General features: G+C 43.5%; 1 protein-coding gene across 1 annotated transcript in view; it reads right to left on the bottom strand.

Annotated features, from left to right (window-relative positions):
• SDC2 (syndecan 2) overlaps nt 1–12,866 on the bottom strand; it is a 57,264-nt gene that overhangs the window by 10,038 nt on the left and 34,360 nt on the right. The window contains exon 2 of the mRNA NM_001001462.2: nt 1,674–1,785. Coding sequence (NP_001001462.2) covers nt 1,674–1,785 — 112 coding nt within the window. The remainder of the gene's footprint in view (nt 1–1,673; nt 1,786–12,866) is intronic.

The raw sequence follows: 12,866 nt of genomic DNA, 5'->3' as shown, positions 1-12,866 counted from the left end.
CAGATTTCTTGGTGTGAGTTACACATTCCATCTTCTCTCCATGACTCAAGGCTGAACACAGGAAAAGGCAGAAGAGAAAGTAAAGGTACTGCTGTGGGTGAGTGAGGTCTAGTGGTACATTCTGTCCTTCAGGCTCCACTTCTTCCATTGAGATGGGTTAAGGAAGTCTGAAGCGTGTTCTTGTATAACTCTTTCATCTTCAAAAGAAGGACAGCATTTTGAATCACCCATGTTAGAAGCAGCTCAAATGCCATAGAGGGATGAAAACAAAAGAAAATAGACCATTCTCCATACTACAGTTCACGGTCAACCTAACTCCTTTTATGAGGCTTACAAAACAACCAGCACCCGAAGACATGACAGAATGAGATGCTGAATGAAAGTGCAATTTTCTCAGAGATCAGAACTTTATTTAGATGGCCCTTGGAACTGTGAGAAACCACTGAATAAATTCTTTTTTCTTTTTTTTTCCCCCTCAAATTAAGTCTGAAATTTTCCATCAGGGAAGTCTGCACAGGTAGGTCTGTTTTAGCCTCCGATCACAGTGAAACACCAAATTCATCCCATGAAAGGCTTAAAAAAACCCCACAGATTATCACTCTGTTGCAAGTGGCCAATAGGCCTGAATTTGTCTGACAGCAAAAAAACAAACAAACAAACCTCTGATGACTTCATTTTAATGTCCCTTTGAACCTCCAAAGAAAAGGAAAAACAAAAATCTACCTGAAAAAGCTGTGGGTTACAACAGTAACAAAGACAAGGTGCTACAAAAGAAGAGCTCAGCCTTTCAAAATTCACAGAGGTATGTATAAACATCACAAGACAGACTACAAGACGTGCAGCAACAAACAAGCAAGTAACACTCGGTAAATAACAGACTTCCACAACAGCTCAGCAAATACTGACAGCACTAAGGAAACACCTCTTTCGGAACTGGCACACAATCCTGCACTTAGCTTGTACTGCCTGGAGTTTCCCAGTTAGCCTGGAAGACATTCCACAATGAGGGTTTTCTAAGAGAAATGATTAATGAGGTTTCACTGTCAGTTTCTTGAAAAATGATGAGCTAGCTACACGCATCTAATGAGTGCTTAAGCCTGAGAATTCAGTGTGTTATGTTTATGAATTTACTTAGCTTCTATGTGGATGTAATTACCTCAGAGAAAACTGTCATGTATTTGGCAGTTTCCAGACTTCTAAATTTAAAAGAAAAACAACAAAAAAATAAGCGGACACTATGTTTACATGAACCTGAAGGCATATGAGAGAAAATGAGAGTGCTGCTGCTCTGATTTCACACAGACTGCTAAATTAGCATTATGCCAAGGGAGAAGTAAGCTTTCTCTAATCCTAACTTCTAAACTCCAGAGAGATCTACCAAAAAAAAAACCAAACAAACAAACAAACCATAAAAAAAAACAACCAAGGAGGGAGAGCAAAGAGAAGATAAAACCGAGTGGGGAGAAGTGAAATGATGCAACTAAGGAGTAAGAGCAGAAGGTTAATATTTAAAACCCAGGCCTCAGGGGTGCTCAGTGCTCTGTAAATAGAGCGCTGATCATAGTCACTGAAAGTATCATCTCTGGCTCACAAAGGAAAACTGCACAGCTTTCCACAAATGGCTGTACTGCTTCTTATGCATTGTGAAATCAAACTGTGACATGCTGTCTCACCTGAACCCGACCCAGAAGAATAATCATCATCATCGATGGGATAGACGCCCGATGCCTCTTCAACAGAGCTGTTGTCCAGGTATAAATCTTTATCAGAGGTCAAATCTGCTCTCTGGAAAACAGATAAGAGTGAGCGGTTAGAAAGATAGCGGTTCCTCAGCACAGCCGGCTCTTAATCTTCTCTCTTATTTCCAAAGTTGATGTTGGTGTACTAAGCAGTTTATGCAACACATTTGTTGAAGATGTTAAAAAAAATTGTAAAAGTTATAGCATAAAAAATATCCAAGGCTGCCCAATGAAAACCAAGAAACCACTCAATCTGTGGGAAGCAAGTCTCCTTCAGCTCACACTTCATCTCATTAAATGCATCAATGAATAAACAGGATTTGCAATATACTCTCAAGAGCTTCTGTAAAAAGAAAGAAGTAAATCCCAGGATTGAAACCCTCCGTCAAGACCTCCAATATACAAATGCCAGGGCTGTCATCTGAAGTCACTCATTTGATCTCAAATGGAAAGCAATAAGAGCACGTATCAGAAAAGGCCTTTGATACGCATCGGACCAAACTTCTCTAAACCCTTTACAAGGTAAAATGAACAACTGGGACAACAAAATACAAATATTTGAGGGACAGCACTGGTGACTAAAAGTTATTACATATTTCCTCTTGGATCCAACAGCAACTCTATTAAATTCAGGCCAGGCAAAGTACCCCATTTATGAACTAATACACCTCTCCTAACATTCAGCTGTAGCTTCAACAAGCTACAAAATTGGATTCTTCTGACTTCTATCACGTGTCTACAGATTATTTCCCCACAAAAGAGAAATTCGGATAACATGAGCTGATAGTAGAACAAGGTATCATAATTGCTGCAGATTGACAATTCAAGTTTTGAAAGATTAGAAATTGCCTCCTTCCACAGCAGCATGTGTTTTCTCAATAGAGCATAAAGTAGCCTACAGGTGCCATCTATTTTTGGTTACTAAGAAGATACCTGACAATATGATTGCTATTAATTTTACCATAATTTCTGTGAAAGTGGGTTTGCCACAACTTGTTGAGAAAAAGGAGAAACATTGCAGCTGCAAAAAGAGGTGCTGTGCGGTGCCGGAGCACTGGCACGGGTTGCCCAGAGGCTGTGGGGTTTCCTCCTTGGGGATGTTCAGAAGCCGCCTGGCCATGGGCCTGGGCCCCCTGTTCTGGGTGTCCCTGCTGGAGCAGGGGTGGGTCAGAAGGCCCTGCCAGCCTCAGCCATCCTGGGGTTTGAGAATTCTCTGAGTTTTAAGTCAAAGTGCAATACAGTGCCAAAATACATCCGTTCTGTATCTCACAAAACCACCCAAATCTTTTGTCCCATTCTGGGTCCCAAGGTTTTCTATTTGTGGTTACATTTTACTGCATGGCACTGATGTTCCACTTTACAGAAAATTTATTGTAGCTATACCAAACCATGAGAGGGGTAACTCCTGTATGAAAAGACCCATATCTGAGTTTCCAAGGTAGTTTTTCCCCTCAGCTCTAAAAAAAAAGGAGTATTTCAGAATAGAAGACTTTTGCACTAGAGGTACCTAAGACTTCTCTAATAATCCTGAACTAAAACAGCCCAATACTGCTTTCCTTGTAAAAAGGAGAACAGAAAATTGTGCTACTTGATCAAAATCTGCTCTCCCTACTGCAGCTTTTACCTGTGGGACACGTGATTGTTGCAGGGAACAGTTTTTAAGCCAGGTTTACAGAAGGCCACCTCTCCACTGCTGCTTCCAGTTCACACGGTCTGCTCGAAACGGGCTGCAGTCCAAAGCAGAAATTCAAGATGATGTCTGGTCACCATCAGTTGACTTAATTCCTTTAAAAGACGTCTCCAAAGGAAGCCTTGCAGTGCCTTGGTGGTTGTGAAGGTGGTATTGTAATTAAGACTCAGCTGAGTCTGTTTGCGTATGGGAAAACAACTCCCCACGGCAGGACAAATATCCTGCCATTGATCACACTGTGACAATGGAACAAGCCACTTTGCCCCACTTTACTTTCAGCCACAACCACAGTAAAAACAGCTCAAACCTCAATATCAGGCAGGGAAAAAAAACAACAAAACACGTTGAAAAAGGAAATGCAGGTGGCTGCCTATGAGTACAGAAGAGGCACACAATATTCTAAAGGTATAACGGATAATAAGTATTACCAACTCCAAGCTGGGAAACAAATATATGTAATCTACCTGTAGAAATCTCATAACAATGGAAATTACCAATATAATTTGAGGACAGCTGAGAAACAGCTTGAGTTTGCAAATGGTAATGAATGAAAATAAGCCTGCATGACAACAGAAGCATCCCAAATCCATGCCCGGAATTTTTACTGTTGAATAAAAACACAAATTTACCAATCACTTTATTTTCCCAGGCCATCTCCCAGTTCTTTCTGTATCAGAAGCAAATCTAGCAGATTTCACCGACCAACCAACCTTCCCTCCCCCATACAAACGCACCTCCTCCAAAACAAACAGCCCTGTGTTGTTGCTCTCTCCAGCCTCAGAGGGAGTCAGCACAGCCTGTAAACATCCCTGACAGGCTCTCCCAAAGTCTCTGTTTCTGCAGGACAACTGAGCAGCTAACCCAACCCAGCCCCAGCTTCGAGTGCCTAGCCAGCCAGGCTCCCCACCATCACATTCACTCCCTTTTTTTTCAATGAATTATGGCTTCTTGTCTGCCAAAAGCCATTATTTCTAGCTACACTGAGATGTCCTCAAGATTTAACACAGCTGAAAGCAGAGGATTAGAAATGGAAGAAAAGCCTTGGTAGCTTTCAGCAGCAATTTTAGCACTCATTGTGTTTTATCCCGGGGATGCAAAGGATACACAATATGAAACGTTATTTAATATCTAGTCTTGTGGATGGCATGACTCCATCAGAATGAGAAAACTATTCCCCATAGACTCTTACAGATTTAGTATGCTATTTACTATATGGAGAAATGTACGTACAGTGAACCTCAAGCACATTTAAATTAGCCATCAAACTCCATCTGAAGAACAGGCTGTGCAGCTTCTCTGGTTTAGAAAGTCCGTCGCTGAAGCTCATTTCCAGTATCAATGGTCCTCCCCTAGGAGCCTCAGAACACAAGCCTTTTCTTAAAGCAGAGAAGCAAAGAAGTGCTCCTTGGCTTAAAAATCCCCAGGCATGAGCATGGGCAAATGCACTGCACGCCCATACAGCCTCTTTGCAAGCTGGCTAGTAGAGCCAGAATGGGAGCATCCCCACTATGCCCACAGCTTGCATCTCATCTCTTTTCCCATTTGCTCAGAAGCACACGAGTCCATTTGGAATAGAAATTACCTTAAGGAGAAAAAAAAAAAAAAAAAAAGAGGGAAGAAAAGTCCAACAGTTCTCATTTTTGCACAGCCATTAAAAATAATTCTGGAAAGATTAAACTTAGAAAAATGAGAGCCAGTTGATGGAAATAGAAGAATACTTCATAGTGCTTAAGTGAGTATCAAGGACTGAAGCCACGCTTTGTAATGTTATGCTAAATAAAAAATAAATTTAATATTTTCTCGACAAACGTTTTCTTGCTGGTCAGCTGGGAATCCATGGGGGTTCGTGGACTACTTCCAGGATGTCCACAAATGGTAAGTTGGAAAAGCAAGCCTGCTGTCAGTACGCTTGGACAGAGAAAGGTCTGTACTGGCACTTCAATACATACAGAAGGAAAAATAAAGAAGTTTGCAAATTCTAATTCCATAAATCTTGTCTAAGCTGCTCTGAAGGCCAAATATTTAAGAGACCATTTCCCATGGCTAACGAATGAATTGATGGCTCCCATGTCACTTTTATGTAGCAGCATTATTTTCAGTTCTATTAAAATGGCAGGAACACCAGGCAAGGATGTCTCTGTTATCAGTCCTTTAATCTGGCCCCGAAGCACAAAAACTGCTCATTACCTCTTGACAGAGATTGCATTCTCGTCCATCATTGTTATCCCACTTACATTTTTATTCCAAGAATAAAATGCTGCAAAATCCTGTGACCTGAATACCTCACATAGTACATGCCAATGATCACTGCTTCCTGTCTGGTTATTGACTGTACTGGCATAAATCTAAATCTCGCGGATGTAGTGTAGATTAGTGCTCATTAAGTACTAGATAAAAGACACTCCCATACCAGTCGATGTTGAATTTGAAATCTCAAAGTCTTCACTTTACTAAAGCTTGCATTTTTCATGGTTTTTAACTTAAAATTTGTATCGTCCAGGGCATACTTACCAAAAAAAAAAATCATTCTGGCAAAGAAAAAATGAGAGGAAAAAAAACCTCTTTTTTCTGACTCATCTTCTCATAAAAGGCATAAATCATTAATCACAATTAGTGGTTGGACTGGGTGATCCCGTGGGTCTTTTCCAACCTTAGCGATTCTATGATTCTATGATTACAATGGCAAACAAAAATGGAAAACGACCCTCAGACAACTGTAGGGCTGGAAATGGGGGCACAATTCTTAGAAAACATAAATAAACTAAAAAATGGCCCCCCCTAAGGCCCCTGTTCTGGCCGTTCCCTTTTGCAGACCTGTTGTTACAGTCAGTCCTCCTGTTATGTGAGGATGATTTAGACATCAAAGACACGTACGCCATGCGAACGAAGCCAACAAAACCGGTGTGATGAGCAACGGAGAAGGAAGAGGAGGAAGTCATGTCTACCACGCATGCCGTGGCTGCTTGAAACTCCATCGGAACAGCGATGAGTAACTGACATATGGAAGGAAACATTTTATTACTTACAGATGCACTCAAATTCACTTCTTTGCCTTTTTTGGTATATCTATGGGATAATGAATTTGAGGTTTGCAGCAGGGTTGTTAATGGTACATTGCCTCCCTTTTTCCCCAGATGGAAATCCTTTAGATGTAACCCATTTAGTATGCGCAGAACGAGACTCATATTTTAAAAGTGATGTTATATCACAAACCTTCGAGCCAGAAGGCTCTAAAAAATTTGCAAGCGTTGCAGCTGTTGATTAATGGGAGATCTCATATGTAAAAAGAGTAAAGGAAAACAGATTTTCCTCTTCTATTAAGAAATCATGCTGTTCAATTAGTGCAGGTATAACAAGCATGTGCAGCTGGTGATTGTGAGTTCATCAGAGTGACGAATTGTCCATAATGCTACATTTTTGGAAAGCCACATATCTGAATATATTCATCTATAGCCCGAGGCCCTTGCACAGACTCTCATAGAAGGCTGGAGAAAAGGCAGTTGCGTGAAGAAGAAACTCTATTTCCTTGAAAGCTTCTTGCAGAAGAGGCTGTGAACTGTGCCCTGACAGCAGGCAGACCTAGCAGACCTCAGCCACAAAGGCAGCAGGCATCTTGCTAATGCTGCTTGCCATTTCTCTGTCTTCCCTCATCACATCAGGAAGCCTGGTGAGACTGTCCTCTTAAGAGTTTGTTAACTTGGTCCAGGAATAAGAATCATGATTGCCCAGAGAAGCTGTGGGTGCCCCATCCCTGGAGGCACTCAGAGCCAGGTTGGATGAGGCCCTGGGTAGCCTGAGCTGGTGGGGCACAGCCCTGCACACAGCAGGGTGTTGGAACTGGATGGTCTTCAAGGTCCCTTTCAATCCAAGCCATTCCATGATTCTTTGCTTCTATTTTAAACAAGAAACTCTAGTTCTTTCCAGACAATCATGCTATCCAGCTGGCGTGCTTCTCTTGCCTTTTTCTATCATGTTCCCATACACAACCTTAGGGATGAGTTGCTGCCGGCCTGACAGCACTCACCTCCTGCAGCTCCACACGGCCCGCCTGCACCCCACTGCACACACCTGCTTTTGAGAGAGGACCATATGTTATCAGATACAACTTTCCAGGCCTGTTTTCTAGTAACTGTCTTATTGCTGATGCCTTTTTCCCCCATTCACTGATCATTCCTGCAGCTGGGCACGGAAGAAAAGGGCAGGAAAGAAGTAGTCTCTACTACTTTCAAGGTAGTCCCTATTATTTCCTTTCAAAGTTGTGGTAGTTATTTTTAAGGACTCACAGGCCAAGCTCTTCCCAGCAAAGCCCCACTCTAATAGGACTGGAGGTGGAAGAAGTTTGGGGTGGGAAGGGGTTGGCATGCTGGTGGGCTGCTGTGGGATGTTTTTCTATAAAAGGGATGCTGAGAATTAGCAATGTCATTTAGCACAGCACTCTGAGGACCCCCCATTTCCTTCTTTGCAGAAACTGTGCTGCCCACACACGAGTGATGTTAGCAGAGTGGGTGCCGGCCACAGGAAGGCTGCCCCACACAACAGCTGGGGTAATTGCAATCACAGCGAAGGTATTCTTCCCGTAACAACAGGCACCAGATTGAATTTTGCTCGTTTCAGAGCCAATGTTTTGTAGGGATGCTGCCATCTGCTTTGCTCATTTCCTCGGAATGTTTCTGACACGAGGACCATCTCCTAGCATTACCTCGGATCTGCATGAAACCCTGCATGCTCTCCCCAGAGTGCCACCTCCCAGTGCCAGTCCTCCCGCTGTCCCCAGACGCAATGTGAAAACCAGCCCGGCAGCGGGAGCCGCCCGCACAGCGTCTCTTAGACCCTCCCTCACCGCTGATTTTTGGCCTATTAAACAACCAGGCTGGATTTCAGTGACTCATTCGGCAGGGCTCATTTCCAAAGGTATTTTTAAAAGTAAAGAGGACGTTCGCTGCCCTTCCTCAGGTAGGGGTGAAACAGCATGTCAGCTTTGTGCAAGCATCCCTGCTGACACTAAGGGGGTGTTTGCCCGCAGCCCAGCGCGGCCTGGTGCGGGCAGAGCTGCCCCGGCGCTGGCAGCGCACGCCAGAAAGATTCTTCACGCTGCCTGCACCCTGTGTGCAAGAACTCCCTGATGCTGCACAAAACTATAGCTTGAGGCTCCCAGCTTCTCCCGACGGAGGAAGAAAGGGTCTGACCGTTTGTGGCTGCTGAGGAAAAGCGCTAAGCCCAAAATAAACCTGAGTCGTGAATAGATCCTCTGCTCCCACGAGCATTCAGCAGCAGAGGAGTCCACCAAAGAGCTGATTTACAGATTGCCTAACGTCGGAGCCAACAGTCAAAATATGCATGCTTTTAGGATGCACGCAGTCTGTTTTGGTAATTAGTCTGGCATAACAGAGGCGTATTTGACAGTGACAGAATTAATCAACTCTTGCTCGAGTCAGGCTTTTCGGCAGCCGCATGGCTCACGTTGAAGCAAACCACCTTACAGCCACGGGGCCCGCAGGGAAACACTCAAAGGCAAAGAGCACCCCAGGGCAAGGAGACGTGAAGAAGCCACAGCCACCACAGCCACCCCTCACTGGTGGCCATATACCAAAACAGTGGCTGTGCTGCAGTCAACAGACCACAGCTCACTCTCTAACAAAGTCACACGTGCAATCGCATGCCGTATGGTACATCATGTGATAAAAGAACTTAAAATGATAACAGAGGAACTTGTTCAAGCTTGACTGGAAATGGTTTTTGTCCCATCATAAAGGCTCACAGATCCACAGAGCGGGCCTTTGGTTTGCTCACAGCATTGGAACTGAGGCCTGTCCTGCCTTGAGGACAACATAAATGTTGTCCTCTAATGTTTTGGCCTGACTGAGATAAATTCCAATGGAAAAAGCTTCTCTCTTTCCACTTCCTCTCACAGCATCTGATTTCCAGCTGTGCATCATTTATTTACTAAGTGCACACAGAGATCAAACTTCTGGTCTGTTAATCCAGCCCCTTGTCCATCATCTGCACTGCTTAGGCTGGGACAGAGAGGTTGTGTGTGCTGGAGGGAGGCAATAACCATTGCAACAGGAGCAGACAGAGCTTTCCATTCTTACACATATGAGGCAAAAGACCTATCAGACAATTTGCTCCACACTCTCCAGCTATGACAGAAACTTAGGAGATAAATAATAGAGAGAGTCCCAGTTATTCAACATCCCTTCAAGGCTATCCAGAGAGGCTTTAGCCCACAGGAGGTTGTACTAAAGGACTGCTAGCTGACCAAGACCATACGTGGGTCTGCCCCTACAAAATACAACTTCATCATCTACCCTGCAGAAGATACCTACTTCTTCATTCAGTCATACAGAATCTTCTGAAACAACAGATCTCTGCCTCTCTGGACCTCTGTCAGTGCTATACCCCAGTGAAGAGCAGGGTGGTCTTCTCAGAAGCTGTCCCATAGCCTCAACTCCCAACTCAGCATGTAAAATTACCTAGATTACAGGATATGAAACTGCAGCTTTTCATTTTCTTTCTACAGAAATAGAAGTTCTGCTGTTTGACAGCAATTGATGCTAGAAGCCCACACTGCTGAAGTGACCAGCCCTGCAGACCCACAGCTGGGAACTGAGCGGTCAGCCCTTCTCCACACTGGCAACAGGTTTGGATTCAGAGGGTCCCTTGGTCCCATGGCCACATGGATTTACTCCAGACCAGAAGAGGTTGCTTAGAATTGATAGAGCGGTATGGGAAACCTGATACAAAAAGCCAAACAAACAGCAATGCCATGCTGTTTACATGAAGGCCCTGATTTGACCTCATTTCACATTCCCCGACTTCACACCAGCAGGCATTTCTATCTGTGAAACCCAGAATCAAACACTGCAATTCAGTCATCTCCTTTACCTAGAAAACCTCAAGATAAAGCAATCCTAGTTTCCCACATAAAAGCAAAAAGTTTAACACCAAAGTTTCTCTGGGAATCTCCAAATTAAAAGATTCAAAGCCCTTGCAGCTTTCATGCCAAGTCATCAATGAATGCAAGGAGCAGTTTATTCCTTGCCTTTGACATAGGCATGGTATAGCAGGGAAACTATTCGAGATGGGCTACAGCTCCATCAGCTTCCAAAGTGCTACTCCAGACTGAAATACGAAAAGGCAACGTGCAGGCAAAACGGCAGCAGAAGCCAGCAATGCGCACTGCAGGTTGGTTAATCTCAATTAGCATAGCAATTTTCTGCACGTTTTCCAAAAAGTGCTGATCAGTTTCACCAAAAATAGGATCAAAAACACCATGCAAATTGTTGTCACGGCTCAAAACACTGATGGGTTTCCTAAGGACACATCCGCCTGTCTGCAGATAGGTTCAATTTAAGGCACAGCCGTGACCAAGAAGCTAAATGCGCTGCTTTGAAACCTCTGAATGAAGAGGTTAGCGTGTCTCTGAATCACCCGTCACCAGCCTGACACTAATAAAGGGTGCAGCAGGTAACTTTTGCTGTCCAGGTCATAACCACACATACCTGGGCCCAGTCAGTGCTTTTGATGCGCGCTGACTTTTCAACACACGCCTCCCCTCTGCTTTTATACTTCACTGATCCTTTTCCCTCATCAATTAGAAGAACTAACACTTATATTTTCCTCCCTCCTCTTCAGAATGCGGATGAATGATTAAAGCTGCCAGGGCAACCTCCTTGGCATGCATGCCAATAACTTCCCACCTAATAGCCTTTCCTTTGCCTCACTGCCCTGGCCCGCTGGTGATTACTGCAATCCCTTGAAGTGGTCAAATTGCAGGGCAGCCCCCATGGAAACCTATTTGGAACTGTTCAAGCTCATACCAAAGAATGATGTTTTTAATACAGATTGTTCTTTTTAAAGGCCTACAAAAGCAGCTGTAATCAGTCGTAGTGGGAGCAGTGCAAACCTCCACCAGTTTCAAAAGCCCCATATTGATTTCTTTCCAGTACATGGATTCTAACAAAATAACCTCATGTGAGGAGTCCACAATCAACTGAGAAGGAATCACTTAAATTAAGATATTTTTGCCATTAGTAGCAACAATTTGCAGTAAGCTATCTCAATCAATTAAATGCCAACAGAATGAATGGGGAGATTACATACAATTATTAAAATTACATTGAACATCAACTAAACGTTACTGGTAAAGGTTATGTATAGCACCTGTTTGTTAAAGGCAATGAGGAGTCAGTCTTCACAGTTTAAAGGCTGAGTGTTTCCAACTCTTTGAATGCAGCATGGCGAACAAGCATAACCTGTTATTCAACAGCCAGTCTTTGAACAACAGGGCCCACAAATCTCCCATTGGACATTTCAGTTTGCCACCTACAGTCGGCAGACTGGTGACATCCCACCAAAGCTGTGTGTGAAGGTGAAAAACAGCCCTGGTCAATCAGAAATCTGTTGGATCTTTCTAACATTGTGTGCTGTCATAGCAATTACCCGAGGAAACTTCCCTCCATTCAGCAAACACATAAAACGTTTCAGAAGATGGCTGTAAACTGCTCGAAACCAAGAGAAATGCTGGTGGTAACACACTCGCATCCCAGGGCACTCACAGTCAGTTTCCACTGAAAAACAGCATTGCCTAATGATATAAAATGTAAATGAAACTGCAGTTAATGTGAACTTTGTGTTACCCTGCAGTACACACTGCATACACTGACTTTTTGTCATGAACACCGCTGCATTTGTTCAGGTGACTGCTTCCAATTTGTCCAACGGTGACTGGAAGCACACGGCTGGGGGATCAGTTCTGATCAATCTGAAACTGGGTCCAATGAGACTAAGAGCAGCCAAAAAGGCAAACTGTGTCATTGCTGCTTTCTGCTGGCATGGACTTCTCGGACAGAGATTGAAAGCATGAGGAGACCAGACATCCTCATGAGATACCACTTTGTATCCCAGATCCCACAAACATAGGACAACAAAGATGTCTTTATTGCTGTTTCCAGCTGCCAACCGGTCTAACGCCCACTCATCTTCCTGCTCTGTGAGATTAAGTTGTTAGATTCAGTGCTCTGATCCTATCTTACTTCACTGAACTTGAAGAGAAATGAAGGGAAATCCGCTTCCCTTGATTTAAAGGAAAGTAACCAGTTAAGTCGTTGGACTGCACTTCGACAGTCATGAAGCTGACTGAAGAGTAAAATACAACAAAGATTCTTAATTGTATTAAATATCTGTTAACACAGAAGTAAACTTTTTTCCCTCTAGCATTCATACTTTAAATAAGAGTTCTGCTGGAGGGAACAAGGATTTCACTATATCTACAGCCAAGCTCTGGCTCTTCATAAGAACGTCCCAGTGCCATTGATACAAGGCTGGCAGCACTCTGAGATCTTTATTGCCCGATCAACAGTTCAATGCTTTTACAAATCGCTATGCCTACAAAACCTCCTGGGGCTGTTGCACATGGAGGATTTCACAGCATTATT

The sequence above is a fragment of the Gallus gallus genome, chromosome 2 (assembly GCF_016699485.2).
Source record: "Gallus gallus isolate bGalGal1 chromosome 2, bGalGal1.mat.broiler.GRCg7b, whole genome shotgun sequence".
In the NCBI taxonomy this organism is placed as follows: domain Eukaryota; kingdom Metazoa; phylum Chordata; class Aves; order Galliformes; family Phasianidae; genus Gallus; species Gallus gallus.
The sequence above is the reverse complement of the archived record's forward strand: the minus strand, read 5'-3'. Positions and strand labels throughout refer to the sequence as shown.